Source organism: Chlamydotis macqueenii, chromosome 3 (assembly GCF_036417535.1).
Source record: "Chlamydotis macqueenii isolate bChlMac1 chromosome 3, bChlMac1.mat, whole genome shotgun sequence".
Taxonomy (NCBI): Eukaryota; Metazoa; Chordata; class Aves; order Otidiformes; family Otididae; genus Chlamydotis; species Chlamydotis macqueenii.
Window position 1 is genome coordinate 59,221,662 of NC_141558.1, and position 16,590 is coordinate 59,238,251.

Here is a 16,590-nt window from a genome sequence, read left to right on the forward strand (position 1 = left end):
ACAGTGCATCTCATTCAGGAAAAAATCTAGTGGAAAGTGCTGTGAGTTTTCAGAACAATGAAATAATGAATGAGGGAAATCGTACATTGATAGGGAAGGGAGTTGAGTTTTTTTTTTTTTTAATATTGTTTGTTTTGGCATAGTTAGAAGCCCTTTAGTTAAGTGTAAAGATCAGAATGTTTTTTATTATAATCTGCAAGAAAACATAACTTTCCTGTTTTAGTCATTCATTTGGAATTACTTGTCCTATTCGTGATCATTGTCCCAAAAGAAGTGTACTACTTTCAAAAGCAGTAATGAAAAAATATCCTCTTAAGACAATGTGCCATCTCACTTCAGTGCTTTATGAAAAAATAACATAATTGAGATTTCTATGTTGTGCTTTTTTGAGTACTTGTGAAGAATGTGTTTGACAGACCACTATATTTCATTCTTTAAGCAGACAGGCTATAGCGTTTAACTCATTAATGCCAGCATGTTTCACTTCAGCTTGATTAGAACTTGGAGGAACACAATTTTCAGAATTGCTTTGCACCTGGAGTTGCCATTGATATCAACCATTGAGTTCACATGGTTCTTTTCTTGTTCTGATCTGGTTGCTTAAGGGCCACTAGGTTAGGCAGGAGCTGCGTGACGCTGACAAAATATAAACCGGAATGGCAGTGGTTGTACATGTTTCTGGGTGTCAGAGGTCGGACCACTGTTGTGTACAGTGAAATTTAAAACAGGTATTATTTGATGATTTAAAATCATAAGTCGTCTGTGGTATTATGTTTTAGAACCTATAGCACATTCCCAATCTGCCTGGTTGTAGATAGCTTGTAAAAATACTGGTTCCATGTTTTTAATCTTTGAGAATGTTGCTGTAAGAGCCAAGCCTTTAACTTATTCTCCAGCTATCTTGTTAGTTATTACTAAGCACAAAATACCTTCTTACTGTGATAAGAGATGGAGTCTTACTTGCAAATACACTTTGAAGAGCCAATAGAACATAAGCAATCATTGCTGTCTTAAAGTACTGTATTCCAGGCCTTGCATCTTGTCTGAGTCGCTTATGGACTGCAGTATGCATAACTGTTGCTGAAACTACAGCATGGTGTAGTGTTTCCACTTAGTTAAGATGGTAAGAAAAAGAAAATAAAAACTTGAAATTACAAGTATGCTTTCAAGGTAATCAAATTCCTTATTATTCTGTGATTTATTAATAACTATTGCTCTGACAATGAGTAGTCTGTTTAAAAGTATGCAAGACGATGTCTTTGACAAATTGTTTCTTGTCCAAAAATGACAAGCATGAGAATTACAGGAACCCTAGAAAAGCAGTGGCTAGAATGAGCAATTTAAGTTTCATTTGAAATTGGAAAGAGAAAAATAACAAAAGCAAATTAATCAGAAATGAAGAGATGAAGAAGCCTTATTTAGCTTAAGCTGTAGGATATAGTTGTCAATGACACAATAGTATTTGCTAAACAGTTTGTTAAGCTGACATTTGCCTGTATTCTTAAGGGGAATGAGTTAGTTGAGATAGAGTTTGACATGCACAGCCCTTGACATTTTAATGCAAGTTTAAGCACTGTATTTCAAGCAGCTCTTGTACTCATTAGCAAGGCGCAGAAAGGAGTTGTGCTTTCACTTACCAAACCATTAATTTATTAAGATAGTGAGATATTTATTAGAAATACAGAAAATCTTGCCAAATATATTATTTCTTATATTCAGTAATCATAAATATATATTTATGGTGAAAAATTGGATGCTGCGTTCTGGCATATGCTTCCATGTACTATTCTAGTTTTGAAACCAACTCTAATGATAGGTTAGGGCGTGCACTAAGAAAACTCACAGAACTTTTGTCTTTAGGGATTAAATGGAAGATGCCAAGAGATTAATTAATCGTCAGTAATTTTAGATCTACTGCAAATGAGCTGTTTGCAACAGATAATTAAATCTGGTATTGGGTAGGAGAATTATGAGAGCTACTGAATCACCTGTGGAAAAATTGATGTTCAGTATTGTCCATCTTCATATTGATGTGCTTGTATAACTTATGAATGTAAATCATGGAGTACCTTTCTCATTAAATCATCTTAAGACTGGCGTGTCTGTCTTCTCCACTGCTGATCATCAGGGAGCAAGTCTTTTTGCGCAGAACAAAAGCTTTTCTTTCTTTTGTGCTGCTGTCTGAGTTTAAATTTTTGTGAGAAATTGACCTTTCTTGACAATATTTTAGGTTCAGAACACTGCTTTGCAGAGAGCGTCAGGCTTGAAGCCCACAATTTTGATATGATGTCCAAAATAAACTACTGAGTACTTGAACAAAGTGAGTTCTTTATCACTACTAGCCAAAATTATTGTAGAGTGATGGTGTTCCAACTCCATCCTTGTGACAACTTACACTAAGTAACCTTCACTTTTTAGGAAATAATTAAATCTTCTGGTTTAGCTAACATTTAGTATATAGATATGCATCAGTGAAAAGCATACTGGTTAGCGATGCTGTTTTCTTGAAAGGGAAGTGAACGTAAAAACTCCATGCCGCGGAGCCAAACAGCTGGGTTGTTTTTTATATCCTACAAACTGCTTGAGATTGACTGCACTCAAATTGCTTGGCAAAGTAACTGACTTCAAATACCAAAGCTCTAAGTAGAAAAATACACCACTTGGATTCATACATGGGCATTTTAAATTTGAATGAGAACATTGTGCATACTTAAAATTCTTTAAAACTTTATTTGTTGAAATGTGTTAATTTTAAGTAGCTTAGCAGTTCATAGTGTACTTACATGCAAAGCAGCAGCATTTTTAGTGTTGCGCGAAGTGAAACAACAGAGACAGCTAACATGCTGCACATTTTCACATCAGTTCACACAGAAATGTGCACAGAAGAGGGACAGAAAGAGTGGTTTTGTGCTCGAGGATGGTGGTGAAGCAGGCTCTGCGCGTGGACCCCAGCACTGACTGCAGCAACGGCCCCGGTATAGCAGAGCCCTTGTCTCAGGCTGAGTTCCAGAGGGAGGATGCAGATCTTCACCTCTGAGACTGCAAGAACTGACTTGGACCTCTTGCTGAAGTTGAGGCAGAAAGAGACGGAGTCCTTGCCTGCACAGTGTTTACTGTGGTTGGGAATTTGTGTCACTAACTAAAAGAACTGCAGGAGAATGTCAGCAGACTGCACAACATCAGAGGTGACAGGAAGGAGATTAACAGACTTTTTCTGGGACTGTGCAGCCTGAAGCCACAACTTTACCAAAAAAAAAGATACAGAGGCAGGTAGAGTATGTGCCTGTTGGTTTGGAAATGGAGACTCCCATGATGACGAAGACTGCGAACTGGTGACTTCTGACACCAGGAAGAAGGCTCCTTCTCTGCCTGCACATGGGCAGCTACAGAGTAGTTCAGTGTCTGGTAGCAGGTAATGGGCTGGGTGCTCTGTTTAATGAGACACGTGAGCCAGCTGTGCGTAAGTCACCCAGAAGCATCAGGAGGAAATAGCAAGTGACCGCAGTGATGTATAACAAGTCGAACATAAGCCAGCAATGTGTCCTTGTGGCAGAGAAAGTCAACAGTTTTGTGAGCTGCATTAGTTAGAGTGTCACCAGCAGGTTGAGGGAGGTGATCCTTCCCTGTCTACTCAGCAGTGAGCACACCTGGAGAGCTCTGTCTGGTTCTGGGCTCCTCAGTACAAGGCAGATGTGGACATGTTAGAGCAAGTCCAGGAAATGGCTGGAAAAATTATTTTGGAGCATCTGCCCTATAGGTGGCTGAGAGGGCTGGGATTGCTTAGCCATGAGAAGAGAAGTCTCAGGAAGATTTTATCAACATGTACAAATAATGTGGTAGGGTGCGGGGTGATACTTTTCTCTGTTCTAAAGACCAGTTACAAGTACAGTCTAAGTAAGTCCATTTTCATCAGTATATGAGACTTGTCTAATGCCAAAAAGGGCAGAAAGATTCTTAGGCTACATCTGTCACTTCTCAGTGGCAGAAACCCAATGAAATGTGTTGTGAAATTCTGGTCATGTGGCTGGATGACCTGATGGTCATCTGGCTGAAGCACATTGCAAGTCCTTTCAGGTGTCTTTGTTGTAAAAGCTAGTATTGGATACATCCAAGTATTGCCCGGTATCTATCTGTACCCAGCAGCTGAGAAAGGTTACTTACTCTGCTAATACCTACCCTTAAAGAGTGTTGGAAAGAGGTGACACAATAGGCATGTCAGAAACAAGAAGTTGTTTATGAGTGGCTGAGTGGCTTGTGGAAGAGAGGCACTGTGGATTTAATAACATAAAATAAAATAAGAAAGTCAGCAGAAATAAAATGGTGTATGAGATCTCTATGAAATAAAATTCAACACCTGTATTTGGGACAGCATAGGTTTAATGTTATATCAGCAACTGCGCAAACAGAAGTGAGGGGGTCTTCCCAAAAGAAAGCTAAGAATATAATATCAGCCTTCTGTAACACTTTGGAAGACTGTGTAGGTGTCAAAACAGAATGTAATGCAAGAGAGTATTTCTTAAACACTTGAATGTTCTTGGTGCAGCTAGTAAAGGAACCCATGATTTAGTCCAAAACAGTGTACAGATCCTGGTCAGGAGTATTAACTTTTGAATAATTGTTATGTAAAAAATAACGAGAAAATACTCAAAATGCAACATTCCAGGGGAATAAAATCTGCTAAAGTACGATTTTAAAATAGAAAAGCTAGTCAAACTGCTAAAAAAATTTCAGAGAGCCTAGAGTTCTTTTAAAAATAGCATTGCACATACATGCATACTACATTTAATAATGGTTCCATTGTGTTTAAACCATAAACTAAGGAAAGAGAATAGATATTAAAAGTAAACTAGCATCATTTATGAATGGAAGCCATTCCTCCAAATGAGGAAAAGAGGTTGGAAAAATAAGCTCCAGCAAATTAAATGTTAAACTGCAATAAAGACATGAAAAAGACTCTGAGTGACTGAGTATGAAGTTGAAATAAACCTTTTTTCAAACGCATCAGATTCAAGAAGTCTGCCAGAGAATTGGTGGGCTGAGAGATGATCAAAGAGCATTCAAGAAAGATAAGGTCATTGCTGAAAAACTAAATTAATGATTTGAATCAGTTTTTGCTAGAGACTGTCAGGAGGGTTTCTGCACTGGAAACATTATTTACAGGAGAGGAGTTGGAGAAGCAGTTGCAAACTAGGTTGTTAACTGAAGAGGCACAGAAATAATTGATAAATTGGATGGTGAAAAGGAGCTCAAGGCTAAAATAGGTAAATTACAACAGTTATTGTTTAACCCCTCACGTATATTCTCTGTAACTAGGGAGTGTTTCAGAAACATTCCTTAGGAATCCAAAGAAACTAAAGATCTGGAAGCCTGATACCTGTGCCATACTAATTAGTAGTAAATAAATGTAATGAAGAATAGAGATGGTAGAAAGGTACATTTCTTTGTACCAATTTAAGAACTAGGAAGTATTATGTTAATTTAGTACGAGACAAATTTAAAACAAGCAAAATAAAGATTTTTATTTTTTCCCCTATGACATGTAAATGAGGTGAGAAAATCCTTATTATGTGAAGAATGTAGATTTTAAAAGGTGACTTGGATTCAAGATGAGACTGAGTAAGTTCATGGAAATCCTTTGAGGCTTCCCAAATGTATAGAAACTACCTACAGCTCAGGAAATCCCTGAGAAAGTAGTGTGTATGCTTGCCTTATTGTCAGCATACTGGTTTGGATACTCTGTGAGGCAGGCTACCATGCTAGATCGGTCTTTTGGTTCTTATGTGGTCCAGACATTCTAATGTACTGAGGTGTCCTTTCAAAATCTTTAGTAGTGTCTATGTTGTTCAGTTGTGGGCAATCTGTAAAATCAGAAAACTATGTAATAGCAGCGTTTGTTGGTAATGCAGAATTTAAGAGAATGTGTTTTATTAGCAGCTTATGGTACTAAATGAAAAATAATATGTGAAAATTAATGTTGCTAAAAGCAAAGTAATGCATGTAAGAAAAAAATAGAATGATGAGCTGATGAGCTAGCGTTGGACTAAATTCTCCTCAGAATAGAGAACTTGTAGCATTCTCAACAGCTGTCTGCAAAAAAGTTGATTTAATATTGTACTGAAGTTCAAAAATGAAAAGATGTTGACGATTCACAATTTCCTCAAATAAAAAAACTAAAACATTGTCACTGAAATGATTCATGATCTGAGTTCCAGATTTAAAAGGGAAAAAAAAAAAACAAAAAACAACTCCACCAGAACCAGTTATTTTTGTTGGTTTTTTAAAAGACACTGATTTCCTCCCATTGGGACAAGTGTCTGTAGTAATGAAGAACATAATGGTGGAAAAAAGGAGTAGACTAATAATAGAGAAAAGGACAATTGGTAGACATTAAAACCTATGACTCAGATTCTCTCTGTAGGTCAGGAAACATTTAGACTGTTTGGTCGGCGGAAGTGATGGCATTGTATCAGAGGGATCACTCTAAGTGGCCTGTTTGTTATATTCCCTCCTAATAATTTTCCACTGGCCTCTATTGGAGACAGGATATTGAATTAGGTAGATCTTTGATGTTACAAAATTACTTTTCTGTTTTTCCTTTTAAGTAGGGTATGCATTTTTTTCAGTAACTGTTAGAAGTTTTGGTTCCAAACCAAATACAGAACATAGATAACTTGGTAACTGAGCTAACTTGAATATATACTACTGGATCTAATCCTGTTTAACATCTTCATTCGTGGTTTGAATGATGGGGCAGAGACTACCCTCAGCAAGTTTGCAGACAACACCAAACTGGGAGGAGTGGCTGGTAACACCATAGGGTTGTGCTGCCATCCAGAGATACCTCAGTAGGCTGGAGAAATAAGCTGACAGGAATCCCATGAAGTCCAGCAATGAGAAGGGCAGTCCTGTACCTGGGAAGGAACAACCCCATGCTCCAGCGTATCCTAGGGGCAACTCAGCTGGAAAGCAGCATGGCAGAAAAGGGTTCAGGGGTCCTGGTGGACGCCATGTTGAACATGAGCCAGCAGTGTGCCCGCGGCATTATTGCCAGCAGGTTAAGGGAGGTGATTCTTCACCTCTGTTCAACACTGGTGAGGCTGCATCTGAAGTGCTAGATCTGCTGCTGGGGTCCTCAGTACAGGCGCGACATGGACATACTGGGCAGAGTCCAGTAAAGAGCCACAAAGATGATGAAGGGACTGGAGATCTCTTCTGTGAGGGGAAGCTGAGATAGCTGGTTCTGGTCAGCCTGGAGAAGAGAAGGCTTGGAGGGGGATTTCGTCAATGTCTATAAATATCTGAAGGGAGGGTGCAAAGATGGAGCCAGGAGCTTTTCACTGGTGCCCAGTGACAGGACAGGAAGCAATGGGCACAAACTGAAACACAGGCGGTTTGGTCTTAATATCAGTAAACACTTTTTCACTGTGAAGGTGACCGAGCACCGGCACAGGTTGCCCAGGAAGGGTCTGGAGTCTCCATCCTTGGAGATATTCAGAAGCCATCTAGACATGGTCCAGGGCAACTGGCTTTAGGTGGCCCTGCTTGACCAGGGGGGTTGGATCAGATGACCTCCAAAGGTCCCTTCCAACCTCAACTGTTCTGTTATTCTGTCATATATTCTTTTTGAACATACAATTGCTAATACAGCTACTGGAAAAGGTTATCATACTCTTTTGCTGGAACAGTTCTGACTATTCAACTGGTTGACAAATCAGATACCATTCAACATGATTTTACAAAATGAAAATTTGGCTTTCATTGTGGTAACACTTAGATGTTTTGTAAGGGAATGCTTATTTTCCCCAAAGATGCCATTTGTTGGAATATAATCCTGGAAAAAATCCTTGTTAAGGAAAAATTTTCTAGGGTTGAAATCTATGTAGCTTTCATTTAGAATCCAAAATGGTGATTACATCAATCTTGGAATTGGTAAATAAAAGTTGTTAATAAAACCTGAGCAAAATTTGAGATTGTTACATCATAAGGACTTGGGTTATCTGAATTCTAGCAGCCCAATGGGTGGATTAAAGTATTAATGTTTTCCTGGTAGACTCAGTTTGAATCTTAGCTCTGCCGTAGAACTTATACTGCAGCACACATACAGTTGGTGCAGGACATCAGTGCCTTAGTTGCCTGTGTGAAAGTGGGCCTAGTCTTTGCAGGACTCAGAGCTATATAAGAAGTACTGTGATGATCTCAGATGGCGTAATGGTAGATGGATATTGAGGACTGTTTTCATTGGAACAGTTTTCAGATCTGATTAAAAAATATTTGGAAGGGAGGGGGCACGTTAGTGTCTTGACTGAAAACGTGCTGTCACGTGAACAGTGTCTTACAAATAGGTGCAAGATTGTGGTGGGAGGTGAAAAGAGAAAATGTGCTCTGGAAACAAACAGTGATGTCTCATTGTGAGAGTCATATTGAAAATATTATAAGTCTAATGTCTACCTAAAGTTGTTTTTTTTTCAAGTTATTTAAAATTCTTACTGTTTATTCCTGATTAATGACAGATGTTCCCAAAGTAGTCTTAGTTTCTTCCTCATTCTCGTTTCAAGGAGTAGAAACAACTTAGTTGGACACTCTTCAAGTTGACTCTAACTGTTTCTAGGGAGAAATTAATGATTTCATCACAGATGTGGAGAGGAGGAGAAATAATTCAGAGTAATTAATTTTGGCTGTGTAACATTTTCCCTTACACCTGTGATAAAACTACCCAGTTTTAATTTCCTAATCTCAGTGTATTTTGGTGTACATGTTTGAACAGGTGCCACATTCCCTGCAGGACATAGCTGCATTTCAGTAATTATGAGAAATTATTTGTTTGTTGTTTTAAAATGAAATTGTGAAACATTTAAACACAAGCATGAAAGAAAATATAAATAGAAGTTATAGTCTCTACTAGTTTAGCCTTGCTAAATAGATGTGCTGCTGGCAGATAGATTCATGAAACCTTTTAAAAAGGGAGTCTATTCTGAAAAAGATGCCTTTTGTTTTATTTTCTTAATGTACGTTTAAATTCTGTAAAACTAGCACTGCAGCATGGTGGAGCTTTTCCCCATTGATGTCTTAAGACTAAATTTGTTCTTTTTTGAAAAATATAAATCAAAAGATATGACTGCTGTTTGTCAACTATGTCATTTGGGGTCAAGCTGTGTCTGTGATTCATACTTTTAACCCTCTGTGGGCACTTGCTTATTCTGATACATGGGCTTTTACCTGCATCTTCCCCCTCCCCACCCCCAAAAACCTAGGTTTTTTGTCTTTTTAACAAGGCAGAGTACCATGCTGCTTATAGCTACAGCAGCGTTGCTGTTTCAGGGTGAGCTATGGGATGTTTTCAGCACTACTTTAGGTATATGTCGTCTTTATCTTTGGAATATCAAAGTTCAGTCTTTAGTATTCTACTGCTTTAAACCATAACTCATCTATGTTTCATGCCTGTAAGAAACAAATCTCTTGGATCCTGTTTAAAGGAAGAGGACAGTGTGAAAAAAAAAATCTGAAGAAATATATTTCCTTGCTCCCAGGTAAATATTATGCAAAGGAGTCTTTAGGCATGTGTTCTTACTAGAATCTTGCTTCTTTTGTAAAGATCTTTCAGTTTCCACTGGACCTCTTGCCACCATTACCAGGGTTCCTTTGAAGTTTACTCTCCACACGTGTTCTCCTCTCTCTCTTTTCACCGGGAACTTGAGCAGTTTACTCTCTCTGGTCGTGTGGTTTTGTCCTGTTTGTAGCCAGATGTTTCTCATTCAGGAGCACTTCCTTACTTCCTTTGGGGTTTTTATTATAATCTTGTGTTTGTACCTTGTCTTTTTCATAGCATTTTATCCTGTTTGTTTCCAGCTAACTATCTTGTTTAATTACTTGTATTCAGGAGCAAAATTGAATCAGAGCTCAAAGTGAGAGTGTTGTTATGTTCTCAGGAGGAGACAGCAATATCATCTATTCCTGGAGATAACGTAGCAGAAGCCTAGAGGTGCTGATTCATACTTAGGCAAAACAGTCACTCCTGGCACAGTGGCTCCCAGTGATTTTGTGTACCTGTGGATACAGTGGAGCAGGATGTGGTGTGTGAGGAGGTTTAGGGTTTCCCTGTTGGTAGTGAAAATAAGCTAGTGCAAGACAGCAGTTTTTCATTAAGCCTTCTATCCAGCACCTGCAAAAACTCTAGGAAAGGAAGAGCTAGTGCTTTGCTGGGAGCAGTACATTTGCTGTCTCTTTCCTCTACATGCGGCAGCCACTGCTGAGTGACTGCCAGCTGGCAATCTGAGTGCAGCTGTTTGCCTAAAACAGTGGGAATATGACCATGTTCAATGACAGAAGATGGCTGTGTGGCCTGACCTCTCACTCAGAGCACTGAGGTAAAGTGCACAACATGTTCATTGCAAAGAATAAATAATTCTCTTATTCGTTCTAATGTTCCGCATGTTTGGCTCAGCATCTGAACATTCTTTCAAAGTACCGGCCTGTAATAAAAATGCCCCAATTAAAATTTAACACTTCAGAATACAGGAAAATTAATGGTTTCTTTGCTCTGTCCCCCTAGGTGCTCATTAACAATATTTTGCTGTACCTGACATTCTTCTTCTTATAGGCCTTTTCCAAGAACAATTCTGTAGCAGCCCATCTGTTTTATTTTGTTGATTCACAGCTAATGCATGCTATGATCAGCTGAAGAGACAGGAGCGGAAGAAGATTGCTTATTTTTGTTGCATTGCCCTTGATGCTAAAATTGGGGTCAGAGAGTTTCTTTATGAAAGAGCCACAGGGCACACTTACTGAGAAGATTTCTAGACTTTAGGATAGGGCAGGCAGAGAAAGGGGGGGCAGTCCTTACAGAAACCACAGGGTAAGCACAGATTGGTAGTGTCTTTGGAGAAACAAATGCTCAACAGTGTTCTCAGAAGTGATAAAGACTTTCCCTAGGGACCAGGTGAAAACAGTTGCAACCCAGGAAATTGCTTCATCTTGCTGAGAACAAAATTAAAAGGAAATGATGTATTGTGTAAAGAGACAGTGGGAAAGGGGAGATGCTTATGAATGTTTATTTTGTCTCATTTAGCTGTTGTAGTTTTCAGTATTTCAAAAGTTACCTTATCCTGGCTTTAGAAAACACTGAGTTCAAAACTCTTCTAATGATGACTGCTTTAAGAGGTGCAAACTAATCCCTGTTGAATTCGGAGTCCCATTCATTTAACTCAAAATTTTTGAGCCCTTTGGTTGTTTGATAACTTGAAAATACCTGGTTTAGACTAGAAGAGGGGAAATGAGTTGCCTGCAGCATGGATACTGCTGTAGGGCCTTGGTACATGTATGCAGTTTGTGCTACAGTCTTTCTATAGCTGATGACTTTCCTTTGCTCAAAGCATTTTTACTGTAAAGCCTCTTCATAACTGGAGTCTGTGGGTACTTGGAATATTTTGGAGGGAAATCGACTCTCTAAAGAAAGAAGGTATTTTACATGTGCAAAGGCATTCACACAGTACCTTTAATGATATTTGTTGGCATAATCATGTAGCATTGCTGTCGTCTAATCCCTTACTGCTTTAATAATTCTCTCTTCAGATTCACACTTCTCTAATTAATGGACGACCTAGTGCTGATGATCCTTCACGTGTACTACTAGAATTCACCTCTGCTCGGTTTATTCGCCTGAGATTTCAGAGGATACGGACACTAAATGCTGATTTAATGATGTTTGCACATAAAGATCCAACTGAAATTGATCCCATTGTTACAAGAAGGGTAAGTTCTGGCAAGACAGTAGAAATGCACGGGGTTAGAAGTTCTCTTACACTTGTACCTGCCTTTGTTTGCCGTAGGAAATTTTGTGAGATGATGAATACCTGTTGTTATCTGTCAAAATCCTGGTGTTGGAGAATTCCTTCTTCACAGTAATTTGTTATCTTCTCCACAGCAGAAGTAACAATTTTATCTTTTCCACTTAATGGTGTTATTAACATACATAACATGCTTATTAGCATAAGCACATAGCTTCTTTGGCTGCGAACGTTCTGATGCAGGTAATTGTGGTTGCTGTTAGATAATGGCCTCTTGCCTTTTCTGCTACTCAATCCTTTGCTAGCTTTAACATTCCTTGGACACTTACTTTGAGTACAATTTCTACTGGTGATACTGTAAGTAGTAGTAGGGCCTGAATGCAACACTTTTAGAGTCATGTGATTGTTGCTGAAAAGAATGGATGCAGCACTCAAACTCACACCGTACCTTAGTCTTCTCCACTGATCCTTGTGTGTGCACGCCTGTATCTCTTCTTTTTGCAGTCTGTACTTCCTATGTCACGTGTCCCTAGTTTCCTGCTGCTCAAATGTTGTGTGTTATTCTATTTTTCCTCTGATTTTTCTACTAAGCATTCTTAAAAGCTGTTTTGGGGGACATATAGATTTCCACATTTTTTCTTTCTGCTCACTTCCTCTTTCTGTTGGTCATCTTATTTTTCTTTTTGAAAATTTAGGGTACCGCTCTAGTAAGTTCTGCGGTGAAGGGGAAGTATTGTTATTCTTGGCTCTAGTTAATATCATTTATCAGTGGTGGATGACTGCAAAGAAAATTTGTTTCCCCATTTCTGGTTTCCATTTCTTCCTCTAAATACATACAGTGCTGGCTGTTTCTGAAAGTTTGGAATGTGCCATTCTGTTTTGTATTACAAACCCAGAAACCCTTCCAGTTGAGGGCAGTTATTGCAGCCCCACTGATCATGGAAACTGTGTGTTTACATAATAGTGCACATTTAATAATCTGATTCTAGGTGAACAGAAACACAAAATTGAATTCACACTTCAAAAATCACTGTGTACTCATGAAAAGCTAGCGCAGGACGATCCACAGATTTTCAAACCAACAAAGAACAATAACTTCTCTATGGCATGTCTGTGTGAGACTGTCCTCAAAGAAACAAGGAGCATCTGAAACTTGCCATCCTTGTCTGGCTTTCCCTGTAGAAGACATTAGACAAGCCGCTGTTCCACGAAACAGGAAACAAAGGGTACCCACAAATGATATATTTTCTGTGTGGTAGAAGGTTAACTGTGAGTTATATGAGTTCTCATTTTGTTTGATGTATTTATGAATGATTTGAAAAACAGACTGAACACAGAAACAGCAAAATTTGCAAATAGCATATGTTTGTTTTGATTAGCCAATTGTTAGGATGAACAGGACCCCCGCCAAAACAGATTAAAATGGACAAGATGTCATGTGAGATTCACTTTTTACAGATGTCATACTACATTATTATAAGTATCTTTCCATCCTTCTTTCTGGTTAGGGCTATTAATCCCCACCAAAATAAAAACAGAAGTGGTCAAATGGCAGAGTGACAGATCAACAGTTATTTAAATCTCAGTAATGAAAACTTCTGCATAGTCATTCAAAAGGCCAATAGTGAAAAACAGTTCTTTCTGCAGTTCAGTGAATGTCCAAGTAAGACCCAGGAAAGGTGAACAAAGATGTTTCTTAGTTTTTGTTTTAGCCTTTCTCTTCTTTCTATAACCATGCCTTTTCCTTTTCATATTTTCTGAAGGGAATAGATGCTATAGCATTTGACTTTTCATTATCCAATGTGCATATAGCCTTTTCCTATTCTCGCGTTTGGTGTATGCTGTGTATAAATTGACATGGCTCTTGTGACTTCAAACAAATGAAACTGTGCCAATTTATACCCTTTCTTTCACTCAGCCTGAATCTGTTGATCGAGACATAGCTTGGATTACACTGTCTGCTATATTTGTAATAGATCAAAAAAGAAATAAAAGAAGACCTGACAATTTTGTCACCAGAAATGAATTCTGCAGTTTGGCATCTGCATTTTGCAATCCACTTAGCTATTCAATTTCTGTTTTGTCTTACAGTATTACTATTCTATAAAAGATATCTCTGTTGGAGGCATGTGTATATGTTCAGGCCACGCGAAGGCTTGTCCACTGGATCCAGCGACCAATGTATGTATTTGTCTTTTTTTTTCTTTTTTTCTTTTTTTTTAAATGTGTCTTATTCATGAGTGGAACATGAGAAGAAAAATCTTGATATTCCTCAGAGTTCTGTGAATTTATGTCTGTTCTTCACCTAGAAGAACAGTTAGAAGCATTGCCAGAGTGAAACAGTGCTGACAATTAGAATAATAACATCCATACAGTGTCAGTGGAGGCTTTCTCTGAAAGGAAACAATAGGTTTCAAATAATTCAATCCATATCGAAAGTTTCCTGGAAAGTTTCCTACTGAAAGTTTCCTAGAAATTTGGGTTACGTTATGTAGCTGTGGAGATGAGCACTAACAGTCAATCTTTCTTTTTCTTATTGGTATTAATCAAGATGTTTCCTGAATGACTGTCAAGTATTTAATCGATACTTGCAAACAAATGATGGCTGTGGAATGGCACATTTACTATGTGTGAAAAATTAATCGAGTGATCAGTCAAGCTAGTCTAGAAAATCAAGAGCTGTTTATAATGTCTTCCAACTTCTAGCTCTCTTTTTGTACCATTAATAACACATAACCAATATAATTGAAATATAGAAGTAAAATTGGTTACTGATGGTCCAAATCTGTGAACAAATTATCACTAATACAGAATTTCCAATCTACTAGTATTACTGATGTGCCACAATGTGGGATCTCTCCATACACTATTCACTTAAGTAGGAGCTTTGTAGAATTTAAAAGAAAATCTTGTTTGTATATGACATTAGGCCATTGTGTAGGAACTGATAAAAAAAAAAAAAAAAAACCAAACTGGAAGAAATCTTATAGAAAATGCATTTACAGTTCTAAGCAGTTTCCATGGATCCTTGTAAAACTTTTACAACTCCTTGGTTTAATCCTTCTAAGCCTTTTCTGTGATGATGTGTATAGCAAGTGCTGAACTATTGTTTCAGATGGCCTTAGTTATCATACTGCAGCATTGTCTCGGTGCAATCTGTTAGAATTGGGTCTATCTCAGAAAATAAGGGCTGTTATGGTGATTAATACGTACTTCAGTTCAGATAGTTTGGCTACTAGATGAAATAAAGGCATTTTAATAAGCCTGGTGTCTTGTTTTGCAGGATGACAAATACTCCTTTGTTGTCTGACCAGTATAAAAAATAGCTTAAGTGAAACAACCCAAGCCACAAGAGATTTGGAGTATTTGGTTTAGTTCTCCAGGGATACTCTTTCGACTGAGCCATACCAAATAGGTGGACTTTGGCTTATAAATGTCATGACTGTAGTTGTTAGCACAATGAATCTTTCCCCTAGCATTACAAAGAATAAACTTACTGCTTTGCTTTTCTGAAGCATTCCTTACCTCAATCTTTTTTTTTTCAATATTTATGCTTTGTCCTGTGAGCCATAGAATTTCTCCAGGTTAGCTTGCTACTTCGACCTTGTGAGGCTTCACAAGGACCACAGAGAATCCTCTCCACTGAATAACTATTGAGAAGGCAATTTTTGCTCCTCATTTCTCCAAACTACAGTTTCTTTTATCTTTTCCAAGCTGCTTCTGTAGCTCAGAGAGTTTGGGTGTTCCCTACAGCAATATTTTCATGCTACGACTAAGCTGAGACTAAGGTGGTTTTCTGAGGAACTGAAAAGTGACTGAAAGGCTGGTCCTGCTGTCATCTCTTGTTAGTTTAAAAACTCCTGCTATCTTTCACATAGAATTAGTTATGCAGTTAGAAGGTTACATGATGAGTTGACTCATCCAGTAAAAAGATAATGCTAAAGTTAAAAGAAAAGCCAATTTTTATTGGATCAGCCAACAGAATTGATTTCACCCTGCAGCTGCAGGATTGTTACATCTAAGGGAAGGGTGGTGAATGGCTCACTCCTTATAGTGTAAGCTACCTACCACATCAGTTTTTCTGTAATGTGGAGTTGTATCTGAGGGCTACCAGCGTTTTGGCTTATTTGCTGTATTGGGGTACTTTCTCCTATCCTCCTTTCTTCAGCCAGTTGGAATTAGATTTTCCTGCTTTTTAGATTGTCCTTAGATTCCCTGGCCAACTGTCTTCCTTTGCATCGTGACTGCTTTCTTAAAATAGAGCTATAGAAGTTAAACACACTCTTTTGTCTCTCACTTGGTGAATGCAGGATACATATGCAAATAAAAATGAATAAACAGAAGAATTATAGAGTATAGCCATTCTTAATGTTTTCCCAGTTTGAACTGGAATGCAGATTATGTACATAGACAGATTCTTCAAATCATCACATTGTGTAAATATTTGTTTTTCTTTCAAATTAGAAATCCGTCTGTCAGTGTGAGCACAACACATGTGGAGAGACATGTGATCGGTGTTGTCCTGGTTTCAATCAAAAGCCTTGGCATGCTGGCACTTTCCTGGTTAAACATGAATGTGAACGTAAGTTGAAAGCAGTACAGAAGAGAAAGTTTATTGCAACTGCTGGTGAAAACTGAAATAGAATCCTACGTGATTTTACAATTAATTTTATTTCTAACCACATTTGTTTATGAATCAGTTGTTCACTTATTTAGACTGGCTCAAAAGTGTTAACAGAAAAATTATGTGTAGAATCGTGGTTTTGTTGAACTAAGAATATTTTATTGTAATGTACTGATATTGGTG

General features: G+C 38.1%; 1 protein-coding gene across 4 annotated transcripts in view; it reads left to right on the forward strand.

The window, feature by feature from the left end:
• LAMA2 (laminin subunit alpha 2) overlaps positions 1-16,590 on the forward strand; it is a 364,351-nt gene that overhangs the window by 117,857 nt on the left and 229,904 nt on the right. For all 4 annotated transcript variants that reach the window (XM_086743476.1, XM_086743477.1, XM_086743478.1 and 1 more), the window contains exons 5-7: positions 11,569-11,748; positions 13,875-13,964; positions 16,248-16,365. In XM_086743476.1, coding sequence (XP_086599602.1) covers positions 11,569-11,748; positions 13,875-13,964; positions 16,248-16,365 — 388 coding nt within the window. The remainder of the gene's footprint in view (positions 1-11,568; positions 11,749-13,874; positions 13,965-16,247; positions 16,366-16,590) is intronic.